This window comes from Lontra canadensis, unplaced genomic scaffold, assembly GCF_010015895.1.
Source record: "Lontra canadensis isolate GAN:19392208 unplaced genomic scaffold, GSC_riverotter_1.0 scaffold59, whole genome shotgun sequence".
Classification (NCBI taxonomy): Eukaryota; Metazoa; Chordata; class Mammalia; order Carnivora; family Mustelidae; genus Lontra; species Lontra canadensis.
The window spans coordinates 3,599,178-3,620,179 of NW_022631053.1; the positions used below are offsets into that span (position 1 = coordinate 3,599,178).

Sequence of the window (21,002 nt, forward strand, 5' to 3'; positions counted from 1 at the left end):
CTGAAGTTTTGCAGTGTACTGCCTTATTTTCTGTACTGTTTGTTGTGGGAACATGGGTAGCTTCCTGATTTGAGAAGTGGAAGAACTGGGTTGAAGTCCTTTGCTAGAAAACCCAGTGCTTCTTCGGTTTTATATAGTCTCCAGGGATCCATAGTATATTTTGCCTGACATTAATATAGATAGAAAGAAGAATTCTTCACCTTCTCTACTCAACTCCAACCCTTTGAGCAAAGCACATACCTCTAGAGCTCAGGGAGAGGAAAGCACCCTTTGTTTTTCTAGCCTTTGAAATACTTTGTAGCAGTAAGAAACCTGGGTTTCATTAAAACTGGGGTGCCTGGGTGGCTCAGTGGGCTCTGCCTTAGGCTCAGGTCATGATCCCAGGGTCCTGGGATCGAGCCCCGCACCGGGCTCTCTGCTCAACGGGGAGCCTGCTTCCCTTCCTCTCTCTCTGCCTGCCTCTCTGCCTACTTGTGATCTTTGTCTGTCAAATAAATAAATAAAATCTTAACAACAACAACATCAACAACAACAACTGGTTTGTATTTCAGGTGCCCAGATTCAACTAATAACATATAGCCTTGCTATTTAAACATAAGTAGAAAGAGAAATTTCTTTTCTCTTCTCTAACCAACCTCCCCTTTTAAAGCATTTATGCCATTAAATTTTTATCACTTCTATGTGGATTGTTAGGACAATAATCAGAACATTTTCTGCTTATTTTGTTTTCCAGTAAGAATTTATAATGTCTCTAAGATTTATAGGAGTTCAGCCATTTTTCTATCAATGGTTCCTTTTGCCTGAATGTGATGATTCTGTAATGTTTGGGGAGAATGTATACTGCTGAGGGTACATAGAAAGAATTGCCCTGTAGCCCACACACTTAGCGTTCTATAGAACATTTTTATCTCCCGAGAAAGTGCCCTTGTCTGTATCTTCCAAGTCAATCTCTGTCCTGCCAGGAAACCACTGTTCTTCTTAGCTTTGCTCGTTTTAGAACATCATAGAAATGGAACCGTACATTGTACATTCTTTGTATCTAGCTTCTTTTGTTTAGTAATTATGTTTGTGAGATGCATACATGTTGTTGCATTCCTTCATTTTGCTGACTGGTATTCCATTGTACCAATATACCAGTTTGTGCATTCCGTTCTTTTAATTACAAACATTTGGATTCTTTCCAGTTTTTGCTTTTATGCTATTAGCATTTATGCACAAGCCTTGAATGGACTTATATTTCCTTTTCTCTTGGATTAATACCTGTGAGTAGAATTGCTGCATCAAAGGGCAGATAGATACTTACTTTTTTAAGAAACATCCATTCCTTTTTCTAAATTGGCTGTGTTATTTTACTTGTGCTGGCGAAGAATAGGAGTTCTGGTTGCTCCACAGCCTTGCCAACATTTGGGTTGTCATTCTTTTTAACTTCAGCTGTTCTAGTGAGTACAGGTACAAATTCTATAAGTGAATTATAATGTTTTATTTTGAGAATTTTGTGGCATATCTTGGGATAATTGGAAATTTGGTACATGAATTTGGTACAACTCTCTCTCTCTCTCTCTTTTTTTTAAGATTTTATTTATTTGAGGGGGAGAATGAGCAAGAGAGAGAGCATGTTGGTAGGTGGGGGAGCAAACAGAGAGGGAGAAGCAGGCTCCCCGCCAAGCAGGTTGTCCAATACAAGACTCAATCCCAGAACTCCGGGACCATGACCTGAGCCCAAGACGGACGCTTAACTGACTGAGCCACCCTGGTGCCCCTAATTTGGTACATCTCTTAAGATTCTTTTAAAGTTTGGTCTGGGGGCGCCTGGGTGGCTCAGTGGGTTAAGCCTCTGCCTTCGACTCGGGTCATGATCTCGGGGTCCTGGGATGGAGTCCTGCATCGGGCTCTCTGGCCGGGAGCCTGCTTCCCCCTCTCTCTCTGCCTGTCTCTCTGCCTGTTTATGATCTCTCTCTGTCAAATAAATAAATAAAATCTTTAAAAAAAATAAAAAAGTTTGGTCTGGGGCAAATGTTGATCACAACAGTTTAGGTCTCCAGGATAGGGCCAGGATATTCTCTCCTACTAATCCATGGCTAGAGTTTATAAGGGAGAATTATTGTTAGTCCTGTAGCCATCAATTTTAGTCTCTTACAGTTTCCAAAGTATTTTCTCACATATTTACTCTTGGCGGCAAGTGTGATTCACATTTTATAGACGAAGGAGTGAAGACTGGAGAGCTTGTCTTAAGATTTGCCCAAGGCTTTGAGGGACTGAAACACAGCACTTTCCGTTAGTAGTATTTCACAGAACGTAAGCTGACTTTGAAATATGTCCTGGTCATTGATTTGTCCTTTTCAAGTGGCTTCTAGGAATTCTGAGTCTTGTTTTAGTCCCTAGAGTAGATCAGCTGATACGGTTCTAGAGATAACTGCAGTTGGTGCCCTTCGAAGAACAAAAACATTACTGAGTGTCCTAACTTGATATTTTGGAGCTCTGCGTATAATTTTCAGAGCCCTTTTAGGAACCCCTGTCCAAACTGTTTTAGCAGTGACTATCTGTCATTGCCCATGTTGTTGTGGTGAGGGGGACAGCACAGCAGGTAGTCTGAACTGAGTGTTTGGGAAGAGACTCCATCAAAGTGAGTAATGTTCATAGTTTTCCCAAACCAAATTGCAGTTCAAGTGTTTCAACGTAAATCCACTTTTGTACCACTGTTAGGTGTTAACATAAGTTGTTTGCTGTATTTCAGTGATGTCCTTGCATTGCCCATTTTTAAGCAAGAAGAGTCAAGTTTGCCCCCTGATAATGAGAATAAAATCCTGCCTTTTCAATATGTGCTCTGTGCTGCCACCTCTCCAGCCGTGAAACTCCATGATGAAACCCTGACCTATCTCAATCAAGGTTAGATGCTTCTTTTTTTGTTAGTATTATTGAAAATTGGTGGGTTGATGGTATTTTATTAGGTATACTTTTATGGTAAACAGTACATCTTTCTAGTGTGATCTGTCAGAGTTGAAGTCTTATGTCAGAGATTTTTCACTTTTATGTCATGTTGAATATATATCAGTGGCTTCTTCTGTATACCTGCCTAGTTTTAGTTCCTGTCTCCCTCCTTCTTTCTAGTCCTTACCCAATTCTGTTTACCAGTTGTGTGACTTTGGACAAGTTACTTAAACTCTTTGTGTTTCAATTCCTTTATCTGTAAAAGTGGGATTGATAATACTCTGGAGAATTGTATCAACTGATGACATAACCTATGAAAACACTTAGCACTGTGTCTGGCATATAGTTAAGGATTATAGTTGTTACAAATACTAATAAGATTATACTCTTGTATGTTCAACCAGCTGAATTTTATTCTTTCTGAATCTTACAAAGTTAATTTATGATGAATATAATATACAGTTACTTTTTCTTCCAGGACAGTCTTATGAAATTCGTATGCTAGACAATAGGAAACTTGGAGAACTTCCAGAAATTAATGGCAAGTTGGTGAAGGTAAAAGAAAATGAGTAAATCATTCCTCTGCACAATATCCTTTTACGGACTCTTTTTGGGTCATATTCTTTTGCTTCCATAAAGGGCTTGGTGCTGTCTCTTAGCTACTATAGTTTGCTGGCAGAGTGGTAAACCGTAATTTCTTTGGAGTGAGAGTGAGCCCCCTCCATTCACATGGACTTTTCAGAGTTGCAAAGACAGAAGGCTTACTACTCCATGTCCCAGTAATCTCCTGGTTTAGTGAACTTCTTTGGGGTGGAATAGAGGGACCTTCTTCAGATTTTTAGAGAAACTCCAATGTCTTTTTTGGATATGTGGTCTAGTAGCAAGAAAAACAGGGAGCTCTGTTGACAAATAGCAGTTTTCTTAGTCTAGACTTACAGCATTGAATTCACAGCACAATTGGAACAGAGAAATTTGGTCAGCTGCGGTAAAAGTTAGCAGGAAGGCTATTAATAACCACCTCTATAAAGTCAGAATAACAAAAGGAAAGTTGATAGATACAACCCCTGCTTACCCTCAGTGCTGTGTAGTGGGTTAGCAAGCAGGGAACTTGCTGAGCTTTTCATACGCACCCCAAGAGCTGAGCTGAATATTACATGGTAACAGTAGAGACAGGTAGAAATGCTTCCAGTAAGAGTCTTTTATGCTTAGTCCATGAGGACTGATGTTTTAAATATGGTACCAGTTAACTATAAAGCTTATATCTGAGCAGTTATAACATTTACCCTCAAAGAGAGTTTGGGATGGGATGGGTTTTAGAGTGAAACATCTCAAGAAAAATAATTTTAGATTGTATCTAGAAACCAACTGGAGGTGACTGCTGGTAGTTTTCCTTTCTCGGCGCTGATTTTTAAAGGCTCCTGCTATCATTTGATTTCGTTGCTTCCGTTTAGAGTATATTCCGTGTAGTGTTCCATGACCGACGGCTACAGTACACCGAACATCAGCAGCTGGAGGGCTGGAGGTGGAACCGACCTGGAGACAGAATTCTTGACATTGGTGAGTTAAGGGAAGCTCTTGCCCAGGAAATGTCTGTAGGTATGGTCTGAGCGTTGGTGTTCTTTACCTGATGTTTACATTGATTCAAAGCGCCGCAGGGGCTCAATCAGCATAAACCCCAAAATGTTATTGACTAAGCATAAAAAAATTACTGGGCTGGTCGTACCGGAATTGAAGTTGGAAGCGTAGACACTTCAGTTCCATAACAGTCGCATCTATTCCTTTAAGGTGATTCTATTTTTCTTTTTGTTTTTTTAATTTAGTTGTAGATATATATAACATAAAAGTTAGCGTTGTAAAACATTTTGAAGTAAATAATTCAGTGACATTAAGTGTATTCACATTATGTAGCCATCACTATCATCCATCTCCGGAACTTTCTTCGTCTTCCCAAACTGAAACTCTGTACCCATTAAACACTAACGCCTTATTCCTCTTCTCCCCAGCCCCTGGCCACCACCATTCTACCTTTTGTCCATATGACTGAGACTACTCCAGGTGTCTCATATAAGTGAAATCACTCAGTGTTTGTCTTTTTGTGATTGGCTTATTTCGCTTAACCTAATCCTCACGGGTTCAGCCAGATAGTAGTATGCATCAGAATTTTCCTCCTTTTATTTATTATTATTAGTAGTAGTTTTTTAAAGATTTTATTTATTCATTTGACAGAGATCACAAGTAGGCAGAGAGGCAGGCAGAGAGAGAGAGGGAAGCAGGCTCCCTGCCAGAGAGCCCGATGCAGGACTCCATCCCAGGACCCTGAGATCATGACCTGAGCCGAAGGCAGAGGCTTAACCCACTGAGCCACCCAGGCGCCCCAGAATCTTCCTCCTTTTAAAGACTGTATAATACTCCATTGTGTATCTGTACCACATTTTGTTTTTCCATTCATCCTTTAGTGGATACTTGGGTTGATTCTACCTTTTGGTTATTGTGAATAATGGAGTTTAGGGACATGGGTATATTGATATTTATTTCAGTCTCTGCTTTTAGTTCTTTTGGGTATATATCCAGAAATGGGACTGTTAGATCATGTATGGTAATTCTATTTTGAATTTTGGGGGAAACTGTCATACTGTTTCCATAGCAGCTGCATATTTGACAATCCCATCAGAAGTGAACAAGGGTTCTAAATACTTTAACCTCCTTGCTAACATGTGCTTTTTCTGGTTTTGTTTTTTTGGATTTTTTTGTTTGTTTTTTGGGTTTTTTGTATTGTAGCCATCTTAATGGATGTGAAGTGGTTATCTCATTGTGGTTTTGATTTATACTTCTCTAATGATTAGTGATGTTGGGCATCTTTTTGTGTGCTTATTGGCCATGTATGTATCTTCTTTGGAGAAATGTATATTCAAATCCTTTCCTCATTTTTGAATCTGATTGGTTGGTTTTGTTCTTGTGTAGTTGTGAGTTGTAGGCATTCCTTATGTATTCTAGATATTAACCCCATATCAGATACGTGATTTGCAATATTTTCTTCCATTCTATGTGGGTTGTCTTTTCACTGTGTTGATAATGTCCTTTGATGCATGAAAGTTTTACATTTTGATGTAGTCCAGTTTATTTAATAATTTTATTGCCTTGCCTATGCTTTTGGTGTCATAGCTAAGAATATTCCAAAACCCAATGAAGCTTTTCCTGGTATGTTTTCTGCCAAGAGTTTTATAGTTTTAGGCCTTAGATCAAACATTGAGTGTTTGACCCATTTTTTAGTTAATTTTTGAATGTGGTATAAGGTAAGAGTTCACCTTCGTTCCTCATATGTGGATATTCCGTTTTCCCAGCACCGTTTGTTGAAGCAGCTCTTCTTTCCCCACTGAATGGTCTTGGCAACTTTGTCAACCATCAGTCCACCGTGTTTGTGAGGACTCGTTTCTGGGCTCTCTCTTGTGTTCTGTTTGTCTGTGTCTCCATCTTTGTGCCAGTACCACTCTTTTGATAACTGTAACTTTGTAGTAAGTTTTGAAATCTGGGAATGTGACACCTTCAACTTTACTTTTCGCGATTGTTTTGGCTATTCAGGGTCTGATACTTTGTTTTGCATGTATGTAAAAGGGGCCGGGTTTTTTTCCCCAAATGCTGCAAGTTCTTTATTTTACTAATACCTGAGAGGCAGATTAGTGGTTTGTTTTACCTAAAGTAAGAGACCTGGCATTAGAATCTATGTCTCTTGATTTGCAGTTTAGGTTTTTTCCCCTCCTGCTTTGCTACATAGAGTAGAATTTATTTTTCTTAAATCACAGGGCTTAAGGGAAGTTCCTTTACAAACATACATGCCGTCATTCTTCATGAATGTACTTTTATTCCTGGTATCTATGTCTTCGATCTCTTACTGGTCATTATCTCCTACTAGCAAACATAGTTGTTAAACAACTCTAAGTACCTACTAATTTTACCAGAGAAAGCACTGATTCTTGTACAGATAATCCTGATATCCATTTGATAAATTACCCTTAGGATAAATCCAATACAACTAACACTGTTGGACCCACTGTTGGACCCACCTTGTTGTTTAGATTGACAGTAAAATGGTAATATAGTGATAGCACAGTTATGATCAGAAATATCAGCCTGCTTTCTCTCCCCAGTTGGAATATTAATAGGAGAAGACAGGAAATGATATTTAAGTATATGCTATGTAGAGTGGAAAGCAAAATTCTACTAGAGCTCATTCATTTTTGCTTCCTACTTGAGTATCAGATTTGTTGCTCTGTTACAAGGTTATTTGATGACTTTAAGGCCAGCATCAATCTCTGTGTTAAATTTTTCCCACTTCTATCTATAATACAATGCTTCTGCCTTTATTCAGACATTCTGCTTTATCTTTCTATAGCAGTCTTGTTAGTGTACTTCTCTCAGTAACACTAAACCTAAAACTGTAAGTGAAGCAGATTATATTACAATTTTCATGACACTAGAGCTAGTCTGTAGACTAAATCTATCTTTAAGTAGAATTTTGGCAGGTTAAAAGGAAACTGTTTAAATTGTCCTATTTTAAAAGCCTTTTAAAATGGAGAAAAGATACTCAGAAGGAAAGTACTTAGGTCAATTTTAGCTCTAATCAAACCTTTTTATTGGCAAAAGAGGTTTAGGGTATGATACGTAAAAATCTTGGTAACTAGGGACCAATAATAAAACAACCCGTGCTATCTTATTTAAACTCAGTAGCCCTTGGAACTGTTCAGTGATTACCATTTTGTTTCTCAGATATCCCAATGTCTGTTGGTATAATCGATCCTAGAGCTAATCCAACCCAACTGAATACTGTGGAGTTCCTGTGGGACCCGGCAAAGAGGACATCTGTGTTTATTCAGGTAGGGCATTGCAGATGGGGTTCCAGTTATGAAGAGCATCTCTTACTACCAGTTTGTTTCTTTTTCTTTCTTAAAAACATTGATCTATTTAGGAGAGAGAGAGAGTGCATGAGCACGAGCAGAGGGAGGGGCAGAGGGAGAGGCAGAGGGAGAGGGAGAGAGAGAATCCATTCGGACTCCCTGATGAACACAGAGCCTGTTGCAGGGCTCCATCCCAGGACCTGGAGATCATGACCGGGGCTGAAATCCAGAATCAGATGCTTAACCTGCTGAGCCACCCAGGTGCCCCTACCAGTTTGTTTTTTGAAGGATAGAACACATTGAATTTGAAATTTTTACAGGGTTGCATCCTGACTGTCAAGTCCAGACACTTCAATACTTGCCTGAGGGCAATGAGGAGTGTCTGAATGGCCCTTCTAACTTCCCCAATTTATTTTTATGATAAAATAAAATAAAAAAACAAGCAAACCAACCAACCAACCAAAAAAAAAAAAAAAAAAAAACTTGCTAATGGCTATATAATATTTCATTCTTTGGATGCACTATAGCCTCACTATTATTTAGCATTTAGATTGTTCTAAATTTTCTCCATTATCTATAAAGTTGTTTCGAACATCTTTATGCTTTAATTTTGTTTTACATATCCAATTATGTCTGTTGGGTAGACTCCTTTTAAAATTTTTATTGGTAGTATAGAAAACTATAGTTTATTATGTCCCATTAGGTAGTCACTCTGTTAAGTAAACAATTCGTATATGTGATTTTATTTAAAACTTTGAGCAATAATCCTGTGGAGTAGAAATAGGATTCACTAGGGTCGTCACTTTATGCAGTAGCAAGCAAGCCTTTACAAACCTTTCTTTCCCCACTCTTTCCTGTGAGTTTTCATATCTGCTGTTTTCCCAGCATGGATGGTGCCTGTGCTTTCTAAACTCTACCTTGAAGTCCAAGAAACTTTTACTAACAGAAATCATTTCTCTTTTATATTAACTCTGTATTAATGAATTTAGTTCCTCCCGGTAGCTTTTGTTAGCATTGAATCTGTATATTTACTTTTTTTTTTTTTTTCTTTTTTAAAGATTTTATTTATTTGACAGAGAGCAAGCCAGAGAACACAGGCAGGGGGAATGGCAGAGGGAGGGGGAGAAGCAGGCTCCCTGCAGGTGTGGGACTTGATCCGAGGACCCTGGGATCATGACCTGAGCCAAAGGTAGACGCTTAACTGGCTGAGCCAGACAGGCTCTCCTACTTTCATTTATAAATAATTAAGCCTCCTTATTTCCTCCATTAGAATATACATTCTTTAAGCTCAAAAAGAGAGTAAAAGGTTTTTTTTTAAATTTTTAAATGTTTTTTTAAGGATTTTATTTCTTAGAGCGAGAGAGCACTCAAACACAAGCAGGGGGAGGGGCAGAGGGAGAGGAAGAGAGAGAATCTCAGAGACTCCGAATTAAGTGCAGAACCCAGGGATCAATCTCAATATCCTGAGATTACGACCTGAGCTGAAATCAAGAGTCAGAGCTTAACTGAGGCACCCCTAAACTTTTTTTTTTTTAAGATTTTATTTATTTATTCATGAGAGACAGAGAGAGGCAGAGGGAGAAGCAGGCTCCCCGCAGAGCAGGGAGCCCAATGTGGGACTCGATCCTAGGACCCCAGGATCACAACCTGAGCTGAAGGCAGGTGCTCAACCAACTGAGCCACTCAGGAGCCCCTAAAAGTCTTTTTTTAAAAGATTTTATTTACATAGACTTTTTTTTTTTTTTTTTAAGATTGTATTTATTTATTTGACAGACAGAGCTCACAGGCAGGCAGAGAGGCAGGCAGAGGAGGTGGTGGGAAGCAGGCTCCCCGCTGAGCAGAGATCCGGTTGCGGGGCTCGATCCCAGGACCGTGAGATCATGACCTGAGCCGAAGGCAGAGGCTCAACCCACTGAGCCACCCAGGTGCCCCTACATAGACGTTTTTAAGTAAACCCTATGGCCAATGTGGGGCTCAAACCTATGACCCCCGAGATCAAGAGTCATGTGCTCTACCGACTGAGCCAGCCAGGTGCACCTAGCATAAAAGGTTTTTTTTAATGCGTGTTCATAGTGTTTTTAAAGGTTTTGCTGTTCGTTGCTCAGAAAATACTGTTGACTGATGTGGCTAGCTGGCAGTACTGAAACCTGGATGCTGTATTTCTCATAGGTACACTGCATTAGCACAGAGTTCACCATGAGGAAGCATGGAGGAGAAAAGGGAGTGCCGTTCCGAGTACAAATCGACACCTTCAAGGAAAATGAAAACGGGGAATATACTGAGCACTTACACTCAGCCAGCTGCCAGATCAAAGTCTTCAAGGTATCCCTGGACCTTCTGCTGTCCCTTGTACGCTTTCCCCTCATCTCTCAGTTTTAACATTAGCTACTACGTCGAAGTCAGCTTGTCTTTTTTCAACGACTGTGGAAACTTCGTCTAGGCTACAGTTCTTCAGATCGTCCCTGCGATTCCTGGTAATGAATTTATATGGGGATGGGCATGGCAGAAGAGGAGCTTGGACAGGGAGCCAGGGGCTAAAACATGGATTTTCACGGAGAGCTCTTTTTTTTTTTTTTTTTAAGATTTTATTTATTTATTTGAGAGCAAGACAGTGAGAGAGAGCATGAGCGGGGAGAAGGTCAGAGGGAGAAGCAGACTCCCCGTGGAGCTGGGAGCCCGATGTGGGACTCGATCCCAGGACTCCGGGATCATGACCTGAGCTGAAGGCAGTCGTCCAACCAACTGAGCCACCCAGGCGTCCCTCACGGAGAGCTCTTAAAGTCTGTTGAGATTACAAGCTCTTGTAAAGGCTCACAAGATTATGAAATGTTAATAGTTTTGGTTACATTGGTACTTGGCTTTCTTTTCTTAATTTGGTCTTTATTTGTTTTTATCATATGGATAAATGTATTATCATTGCAAAAGGTTGATTAATACTGATGTATTCAGACCGAAGTCCCCCTTTACCCCTTTTACCCCGACTTCCCAACCTTTCCTGGCGACCTGGTGACCTGGAGGTCGCCACTGTGACAATTTAGCATGTATCCTTTTGGTCCTCTTTTGTGCTTTTATATACCCATGTACATAGGTATACACATATTTACTTCGAAACATCAATAGGATTGTACTGTATGAATTGTTATGAGGCTTGCCTTTTTTCAGTTAGCTGTGTGCTTAGAGATCTTTCCATGTCCACAGCTATAGATCTCTCATTCTTTTTCAGCTCCATCCACAGTTAAATTTGCTTTTCAGACTTCGATGCAAGGATACATCTTGTCTTTACATCGTTGTACCTACATCCTTATTTCGCATGGGACTGTTTAAGCTCTTAGAAATAATATTGTTGGGTCAAAAGTTGATGAGTCAAAACAAAACATTGCTCTCTCCAGCCCAAAGGTGCAGACAGAAAGCAAAAAACAGATCGGGAGAAAATGGAGAAACGGACACCTCACGAAAAGGAGAAATACCAGCCTTCTTATGAGACAACTATACTCACAGAGGTGAAAAGATTTCTTCGGGTGATGATGTCAGTTAGTACTTTCTGTTCTTAAAGGAAAATCCCATCATATCACACTGTATATGTATATCAAATCGTTATGTTGTACACCTGAAACTAATACAGTGTTGTATGTCTATTATATCTCAGTTAAAAAAACAAACAAACATAACTTCTAGCCTGGTCAAGATTTACTTGTCCGGGGTATTTTTTCTCTTCATTATAGGGACCTCTGTACAATTAAGATATGCCAATCAAGATGTGTTACTCAAGAAACGATGTTTTGGGGGGACACTGGGGTCACATGCACTTTTTCCGTGTTTAAGTTGTTCTTTGTTTTTAGTGTTCTCCATGGCCTGAGATCACTTATGTCAATAATTCCCCATCACCCGGCTTCAACAGTTCCCACAGCAGTTTTTCTCTTGGGGAAGGGTAAGTGTGGGAAATGAAATTAGGTTTTGTTTGTCCTAAATATGTCTTCTTTCATTATCTTCTCATATAGAAACATTTTCTAAATCAGTAAGTTTTTCTATTTGGTCACTCTTTGATGGATCCATGGATTCACTGAGGATTATCTTCAAAAGTGACTGGAAAGAGTTTTATGCAGTCCTTTCTCCTCTTTTTTCTTCCTATTAGAAAAAAGCATTTAGGGGCACCTGGGTGGCTCAGTGGGTTAAAGTTTCTGCCTTCAGCTCGGGTCATGATCCCAGCGTCCTGGGATTGAGCCCCACATCGGGCTCTCTGCTCAGCAGGGAGCCTGCTTCCCTTCCTCTCTCTCTGCCAGCTTTTCCATCTACTTGTGATCTCTGTCTTTCAAATAAATAAATAAAATCTTTAAAAAAAGAAAAAAAAAAGAAAACCGCATTTAAAGAAAAAAAAACAGCACTTATAGTCAGTTTTTCATGATCCAGAGACTTACTTTCTGGGCTTTTCACTCCTCCCTGTCACTGCTTATCTTGTGGTCATTTCACTTCCTGCACATACTTTTACCAGAGTGGTCCTCAGGAACAGAAACAGTTAAACAAACGCAAAGATCTGTTTTGTTACTTTTTATTTTGTTAATAATATTATTTTTTTAAGATTTCATTTATTTATTTATTTATTTATTTTTTTTTTTTAAGATTTTATTTATTTATTTGTCAGAGAGAGAGAGAGAGCACAGGCAGACAGAATGGCAGGCAGAGGCAGAGGGAGAAGCAGGCTCCCCGCCAAGCAAGGAGCCCAATGTGGGACTCGATCCCAGGACGCTGGGATCATGACCTGAGCCGAAGGCAGCTGCTTAACCAACTGAGCCACCCAGGCGTCCCAAGATTTCATTTATTTATTTGACAGAGAGAGGGGGAGGCAGAGTAGGCAGAGGGAGAGGGAGAAGCAGGCTCCCCACTGAGCAGAGAGCCCGATGTGGGGCTTTATCCCAGGACCCTGGGACCATGACCTGAGCCGAAGGCAGAGGCTTAACCGACTGAGCCACCCAGGAGCCCCTGCTTTGTTACTTTTTAAGAGTGATCCTGATACCTAATAATTTATGGATCTTTGATAATTGGGGAAGAAGGTTGGCGGTGATAGGTAAAATGAAGTTTTAGAATTCTCTATGGGATGTGTTTAATATTACTTTATTGTCTTTTATCATCAGAGATACTTGAAAGTTGGTACAGTTGCCTATGCCAGTTAAAATAAGTTGTCTTTAGTCTTAGCATTTAATACATATTCCACATAGGTCATATTGAAATTTGAAATAGGCTACTGAATGTGTGATTTTTTTTATTGTAATTTTTTTTAATCTATGTAAGGTTCTATGTTCAGTCTGCTTCTAAAAGTAATTAAGGTAACTTCACTATTCAAAATATAACAGTTAAGAATGAAAATAGGTAGAAGTTATAGAGGGAATAGATAAGTAGGATCTGGTGGTAAGTTAATTACTAAATTCAAATACTGAATTTGAATTTTGCAGCTAAGGCAAAAAAAAAAAAAAGAAACACCTATTTTGAAAGAAAAATATCTTACCATCCAAATGGATTATGCAATCTACTTAGAGGCAATTTTATTTTTGTTTTTTATGTTTTTTTTAAAATTTTTTAGTAATTTCTGTACCCAGCTTGGGACTTGAACTTACAACCCGAAGATCAGGAGTCACATACTCTTCTCCCATCCAAGTACTAACCAGGCCCAACCCTGCTTAGCTTCCGAGATCAGATGAGATCGGGCACGTTCAGGGTGGTATGGCCGTAGACAAGAGTCACATACTCTTCTGACTGAGCCAGCTCCCCTGTGCAGTTATAAATATTACAGGATTTAAGAGTTGTGTTTTAAAATTTTTTTCTCTTCTCTTTGTCATTACTTTTTTATTAGACTCAAATTTCTCTCCCATAAAAGAAGTAAGCATTAGGAAATAGGGACAATCCTTAGAACAAAAGGAAATATAGGGAAAAACAGAGGGTGTAGAAATAGTTTGTGGATCGTTAATTAGGCAGCACTAATTTCGAAGCTCTTTTAAAAATAATTATTTTGGGGGTGCCTGGGTGGCTCAGTGGGTTAAAGCCTCTGCCTTCGGCTCAGGTCATTATCCCGGAGTCCTGGGATCGAGCCCCACGTCAGGATCTCTGCTCAGCGGGGAGCCTGCTTCCTCCTCTCTCTCTCTGCCTGCCTCTCTGCCTCCTTGTGATCTTTGTCAAATAAATAAAATTTAAAAAAAAAGAAAAAGAAAAAGAATTATTTTGGTTTTCATTATAAATGTATGTGATCACATGGCATTGCATAAAGTTTCTTCTGTTATTTTTTTCCTGTATATGTTTGTGTGTATATTTATATATTTGATACAGTAGTAATATATTGATTACTTTTATCTTCTGATATTTTTGTTTCTGTTATAAATTTCTTATATTAAGTATTCTTCATGCCATAATTTTATCTGATGAATCCCAATTTACTGAAATTTTTATATTTTTTCAATTTGTCCAATAATAAAAAAATGTTGCAAGTGACAGTTTCTTCCCCTCTCCCCATAATCTTAATGTTACATTAACAGATAATAGAAGGATTGACTATCAGACTAAGACTACTTTATGAGAGAGTACAGATTCCTTTAAATCTCTAGCTTGAGGGGTGCCTGGCTGGCTCAGTCAGTGGAGCACTCAACTCTTGATCTCAGAGTTGTAGTTTTAGGCCCCACATTGGGTGTGGTGATTACTTAAAAATAAAATCTTAAAAGAAAAAAATCTCTGGCTTGAGATTTACTGTGAGATGATGAACCCTTGTATGTGTCATGGACTCATCCTTTTCATTTTCAATGTTTCCTTAGAAATGGTTCACCAAACCACCAGCCAGAGCCACCCCCTCCAGTCACAGATGTAAGTCTAAAATTAAATGTAAGTCATTTGCAATGTCTACTAATACTTTGATAACTGTGCAGTTCAGTAGAAATGCCCAACTTTTAAGGAGTAATAGTTATTCACTTATTGGAAACAGACACTTATTGAATATTGACTGTGAGCCTGATACTATGCTGGGGATCAGAGAAGTGAAAAAAGCTATTGCAGGACCCCTGGATTTAAAGCGCTTATGGTCTAGTAAGGAAGATAAGGATGGAATTCCATGGGCTTCTTGCATGGTTAGGGAAAGAAGATTGATGAGGTATAAATAACTTCCAAGCAAACTAGGCCTGCCTGAGTGTGGGTGTGTTTAGCTCTGTGTTACCTAATGATGTAGGAGATAAATTTCTTTAGTTAAAAAAAGAAAGAAAAAGAAAACGCGTGCTTTCTCTTTCAGAACCTTTTGCCAACAACCACACCTCAGGAAGCTCAGCAGTGGTTGCATCGAAATCGTTTTTCTACGTTCACAAGGCTTTTTACAAACTTCTCAGGTTAAATTTATTTGTCCTTTTGTTTTTCCCAACACAGGATATTCCTTTACATTCTAGAGCCTCCTAGTATCCATGTGAGGGCGTGTGTGTGTGTGTAAGAGAGAGAGAGAGAGGAAGGGAGCGAGTGAGGGAGGGAAGGAGAGATCTTTGTACATTTTTAGGATTAAGTGAGTTTCATAGAACCCTTCAGACTTTCTCACCAGCAGCATCTGTGCTGTGAAATACTTAAAAAGAGATACTTCTTAGTTTAAATTCACTTTAATTTAAAAATATTTATTCTATACAATACTTTTTAAAATGTATATTCTGTACAGTGTTTTATCAAGGGCATTTGTAGGTAGTCTGAAATTTCTCCCTTGATATAACTATATTGTATTTTATTTAAACATTCCACTTTTATTTAGCACCTTCTGGGTACCAGGTATGGTAGGAATACACAAACGGGTAAGGCATACTTTCTCATCATTCACCATCTAGTAGCAAAAACAAACAAACAAACAAAAAGCCCAAAAAACAAAAAAACCCCAAATCAAAAACCCAAATAAAATCAAACTAAAACCCTGAAAAAGATAAGTAAATAGTTGTGATGCAGTCGATAAGTGGTATGAAGCTGGGTATTGGGGGAGTGTCTGTGGTTAGGGAACACGTGTAATGCGCGAGGTAAATCTTGGGGGATGAGGAGGAGTCTGTTGGTCAGACAGTGGAAGGATATTTCAGGGAGGAGGAACAACTTGCTCTTTGACGTCATCTGTATGATGCAAGCATAGGGCTAAGTGGATAAGTTAATAGGGTGGTAGTTGAGGTGAGAGAGGAAACAGAGGCCAGATCTTGGACAGGCTTATGTACCATGCAAAAGATTTGGACTATAAGATATCAGTCACTTCAGGGGCACCTCTGTGGTTCAGTGGGTTGAGCCTCTGCCTTCAGCTTGGGTCATGATCTCAGGGTCCTGGGATCGAGCCCCACATCAGTCTCTCTGCTCAGTGAGGAGCCTGCTTCCCCCTCTGTCTCTACCTGCCTCTCTGCCTACTTGTGCTCTTTCTGTCAAATAAATAAATAAAATCTTTAAAAAATAAATAAATAAATAACAGTCACTTCAGTGGTCATTAAGAAAGACTGCCTTTGCCTTTATCACCCATTTTCTTATATTTATTCCAGGGGCAGATTTATTGAAACTAACTAGAGATGATGTGATCCAAATCTGTGGCCCTGCCGATGGAATCCGACTTTTTAATGCATTAAAAGGCCGGTATGTAATTAGTGTAAAAATATCAGTGAGGTTGAATTTCAGATACTTTGGGATTCAGGGACTCTTCACAGTACTCTTTGCACAGCTCACTACATCTTGTCAAAACATTCTTTTTTTGGGGGCGCCTGGGTGACTCAGTGGGTAAAAGCCTCTGCCTTCAGCTCAGGTCATGGTCCCAGGGTCCTGGGATCGAGCCCCGCATCGGGCTCTCTGCTCGGCAGGGAGCCTGCTTCCTCCTCTCTCTGCCTGTCTCTCTGCCTACTTGTGATCTCTGCCTGTCAAATAAATAAATAAAATCTTTAAAAAAAAAAAAAAAACAACATTCTTTTTTTGAATGCCAGCTATGTACCAAATAAACGAAGATGAAAAATATCATTTCCTACAGTTGATCCAAGGAATTCCTCATGATATCCCATTTTTTCATTTCTAGGTGTTTTCTCATTTGATAAATACTCATCCCTGTTATGAGCCAGGTACTATTGTAGGCTCTAGGGATGCATTGGTGAGCAAACCCAACAAGGAACCCATTATTATGAGTTCGCTTTCTAATGGGGAGAGATAAAAATATGAACAGTGAATATTTTCAATAGTGATAAGTGCTTTGAAGAAAAACCAAACAAATAAGCAAAAACAAAGTTATAACCTGTGGAGTACACAGAATATGGTCAGGAAAGACCTCTGTGGGGTGGGGGTGTTTAAACTGAATGAATTATGAGAAGGATGGAAGCTATGGGGTCATATGAGGTAAAAGCACTCCAGGCAGGAGGAGCAACAGGTGCAAAGGTCCCGAGTCCATTTTAACTAGAGATGTGGTCATTCTTGAATTGGATAGGAATTACTTAAGTGTCCACTCACAAATTATAAAACTGAGTAATTTGCAGTCTCAAGTAGGATTTTTCAGTTTCAAGTAGGTAATAGTATTAATGGGAAAAACATACAGCTTATTGCCACCGTACCAAATCAGTGACTAAATAATGAAACAGATTGTGAACTGTTCTGTTTGGGTACATCACGAGGATTGTTGAATCAGGTTGGCTCTAATCTTGGAAATTTTAAAGAGGAAAAATTCAGAGGTGGATGATCTGGAGAAAAAAACAATTGGATCTTCATTTTTTTAACATATTATTTAAAGAGCATTTAAGGGGTGCCCAGGTGATGCAGTCGGTTAAGTGTCTAAGTCTTGATTTCAGCTCGTCATGATCTCACTGTCATGAGATTGAGCCCCTCTCTGTCCCTCTGCTCCCGCCCCAGTAACCCTCCCACCCACTTATGCACGCACACACGTGCTCTCTCTCTTAAAAAATAAAAGAGCATTTTGAAATAGGAATGAGATGATCAGATCAAGAGGTAATTGAATACCATTGTCTAAGAAGTAAGAAGGGACAGAAAGCTCAGGCTACTTAGGAGACAGTAATGAGGGAAATAAGATTCTCCGTTTTATAGTGGTGCTTCTAAGGAGAAGGTGTATGTTGAACCAGACCCATGCAACAGTGGCTCACACGTTTCGAATATTTCTAATGTTTACATCAAAGGTCATAAACCCAAATGACACAGAGGCCACACGTCAACAAGTGACAGTCAAATCTGGAGTCTACTGAAGAATGCGTGCATCATGCAAGGAGAACACCCAGTCGTTTCCTTTTAAGAGTAAGGGTCTCAGATTGCCAGATCTGTTTTTTCAAGGAAGGCCGAAATGGCAGAGGTTTATACGATGTTGGAATGAATTAGTTAAAATGCACGCACGCACTCATGCACACATGTACGTGCACACACATACGCCCCAGTGGAGAGCTAAGGAGACAGCAAACGAGCTTCCTTGGCCCATGGGCTGCCAGTTTTCAACTCCGCTCTCCAGTGTTAACCTAGACACACAAGTTCTCCTTTAAAATGTGCTTCCCACGAAAACCGCAAGACTAACAGCCTTGTTTTCCTCCTCAGGATGGTGCGCCCAAGGCTAACCATTTATGTTTGTCAGGAATCCCTGCAGTTGAGGGAGCAGCAGCAACAGCAGCAGCAGCAGCAGAAGCATGAGGACGGAGACTCAAATGGTACTTTCTTCGGTAGGTCGTTCTGGACAGGCCAGGACGCGCATTCCGGAAGGGGGAGGAGGTGACGTGTAAGCCCGTGCGGTGGGAAGTCCTCAGACGGCAGATCCAGCATTTGCTAGAAGAATGGTCCTTGGTCACGTTTATTGAGTTCCTCATACGTACCGGGCACTATTCTCAGCACAGTGACACGCTTTAATTTTTACAACCAGTATCTCTTCTCTGCAGTACATTTACTGTTCTCGCCAGATGGAGAATGAGGCTTAGGCATGTTAAGTAACTCACCCCAGTCCCACAGCCAGCAGGTGGCCAAGCCAGGGTTTGAACTCAGTCTGTGAGTCCTTTAGGAAGGTGGGCATTCCTCGTGATCGGGTTACCTTTAAGAGCGGAGAAACCTGCACTGATTGCCTTTGCTCTGTCCCTTTTGCAGTGTACCACGCCATCTATCTAGAAGAACTGACAGCTGTTGAACTGACAGAAAAAATCGCTCAGCTCTTCAGCATTTCCCCTCGCCAGATCAGCCAGATCTACAAGCAGGGGCCAACAGGAATCCATGTGCTCATTAGTGATGAGGTAGATTTTCAGTACAGCTGAATCACCACATGACAGTTTGTCAGGGCACGTGACAGAAGCAAGAGCCATCCTCCTGGGGCACAGGCTCTGTTTACTAGACCAGGGCTTTTCAAATGTTTTTGCTTACTTACTTTCTAAAACAATTTTTAAAAACCATGTATCCCCTTGCACATTTTTAGGTTGACTTAAAATCTTTTGTTTTAAGTTTAAATAGTTGCAAAATATGTCATTTCTGGGCATATTATATAACCTTTAAAAATGAAATGGTTACATCACTTTTCTAACTATATTCCATGTAACCAAAATAGAAGAGTGATGTAATACCACCATCACTGTCTTTAAAAATACATGAATATACTTTCCTTTGAGTTTTGTTTTGTTTTGTTTTAAAGATTTTATTTATTTATTTGAGAGAGAGCATGAGCGAGGAGAAGGTCAGAGGGAGAAGCAGACTCCCCATGGAGCTGGGAGCCCGATACGGGACTCGATTCCGGGACTCCGGGATCATGACCTGAGCCGAAGGCAGTCGTCCAACCAACTGAGCCACCCAGGCGTCCCTCCTTTGAGTTTTTATATCATCTCTTTGTTTCCTTGAACTCCTATTTCCATTCACTTCTCCCATAGAATTTTATCTTACCATAACCTGCTTTTATGTGCAAACATCTTTTGTTAATTATCTTACCATATTTCTTTGAAACTAATTTGCTTCAACAAAAGAATTTGTTTTAATAAAAATTTAAAAATCATTTCTTCTGAATAGAATGACCACCATAATTATATAATCAATAAACATAAATGTATTACGTGTTTTGGTAAATTTTTAAAGATTAAGAAAAATGTGTTAGAAGTGTATCTGTTAAAGAGATGGATGGGATTGTCTGATTCCGTACCCGCTCTGCCCACATTAATTCATGTATAGATGAGTACTCGCTACTGGTTTCTAGAATGAAATAGCGTTCAACACCACTTCCGTTCTGTTTTATTCCCCCAAATATAATGCTATGGAATCTGATTCACACAAATTGACAGATGGGAATGGATGGAGTTTTTTAAAAAAACAGCACTGGGGCGCCTGGGTGGCTCAGTGGGTTAAGCCGCTGCCTTCGGCTCGGGTCATGATCTCAGGGTCCTGGGATCGAGTCCCGCATCGGGCTCTCTGCTCAGCGGGGAGCCTGCTTCCCTCTGTCTGTCTCTCTGCCTGCCTCTCTGCCTACTTGTGATCTCTCTCTGTCAAATAAATAAATAAAATCTTCAAAAAAAAAAAAAACAGCACTGGATTTTTTTTTTTTTAAACTTTAGAGTTAGATGCCAAAAAATTAGATAGTGACGTTACAGAGAATTATTTTGAATCACCTATCATTTGACAGTTTGTGATTAAGTCGGTCTTCAGTTTTGGTGCAAGGAAAAAATTAGAAACCACATGACTCACAAAAGACTTTGTTACCCAGTCATTAAGGTTCACATTGTCACACTTTGGCATCCTGGAGGCTTTTGTACACTGGAACAAGGCATCTTGGTAGGATTCCAGGATGGTAAAACTTATGCCTTTATTTTATAAAATGGGAGAAGGAAGTTTAGAAGGCAAAGTGGGTAGGGAAAACCAAAGAGGTGCTTGGGCAGTTTTGGGAAAGTGTACATATGGGAGATGAAGCCCTGAAAGTCAGTTCTCCCAAATGGGCCTCCGGTGTCTGTGTACCCTTGCAATGTCTTGGGGTTAACCCAGGAAAATGGGCTGGGCGCCTGGGTGGCTCAGTTGTTAAGCATCTGCCTTTGGCTCAGGTCATGAGCCCAGGGTCCTGGGATCAAGCCCTCTATCAGGCTCTATGCTCAGCAGAAAGTCTGCTGAGCATAGAGCCTGATAGAGGGCTCTATGCTCTATGCCCTATGCTCAGCAGAAAGCCTGCTTCTCCCTCTCCCACCCCCCCTGCATGTGTCCCTCTCTCCCTGTGTCTCTGTCAAA

At 40.0% G+C, this 21,002-nt stretch overlaps 1 protein-coding gene across 6 annotated transcripts in view; it reads left to right on the plus strand.

Moving 5' to 3' along the window:
* Positions 1-21,002, plus strand: part of TFCP2 (transcription factor CP2) — a 57,663-nt gene that overhangs the window by 34,315 nt on the left and 2,346 nt on the right. For 2 of the 6 annotated variants that reach the window (XM_032876787.1, XM_032876786.1), the window contains exons 2-13: positions 2,735-2,886; positions 3,407-3,483; positions 4,380-4,485; positions 7,693-7,799; positions 9,990-10,142; positions 11,210-11,320; positions 11,660-11,748; positions 14,615-14,681; positions 15,082-15,175; positions 16,334-16,424; positions 18,363-18,484; positions 18,900-19,042. In XM_032876787.1, coding sequence (XP_032732678.1) covers positions 2,735-2,886; positions 3,407-3,483; positions 4,380-4,485; positions 7,693-7,799; positions 9,990-10,142; positions 11,210-11,320; positions 11,660-11,748; positions 14,615-14,681; positions 15,082-15,175; positions 16,334-16,424; positions 18,363-18,484; positions 18,900-19,042 — 1,312 coding nt within the window. The remainder of the gene's footprint in view (positions 1-2,734; positions 2,887-3,406; positions 3,484-4,379; positions 4,486-7,692; positions 7,800-9,989; positions 10,143-11,209; positions 11,321-11,659; positions 11,749-14,614; positions 14,682-15,081; positions 15,176-16,333; positions 16,425-18,362; positions 18,485-18,899; positions 19,043-21,002) is intronic. The other 4 variants (XM_032876789.1, XM_032876790.1, XM_032876788.1 and 1 more) reach the window with 3 other exon arrangements.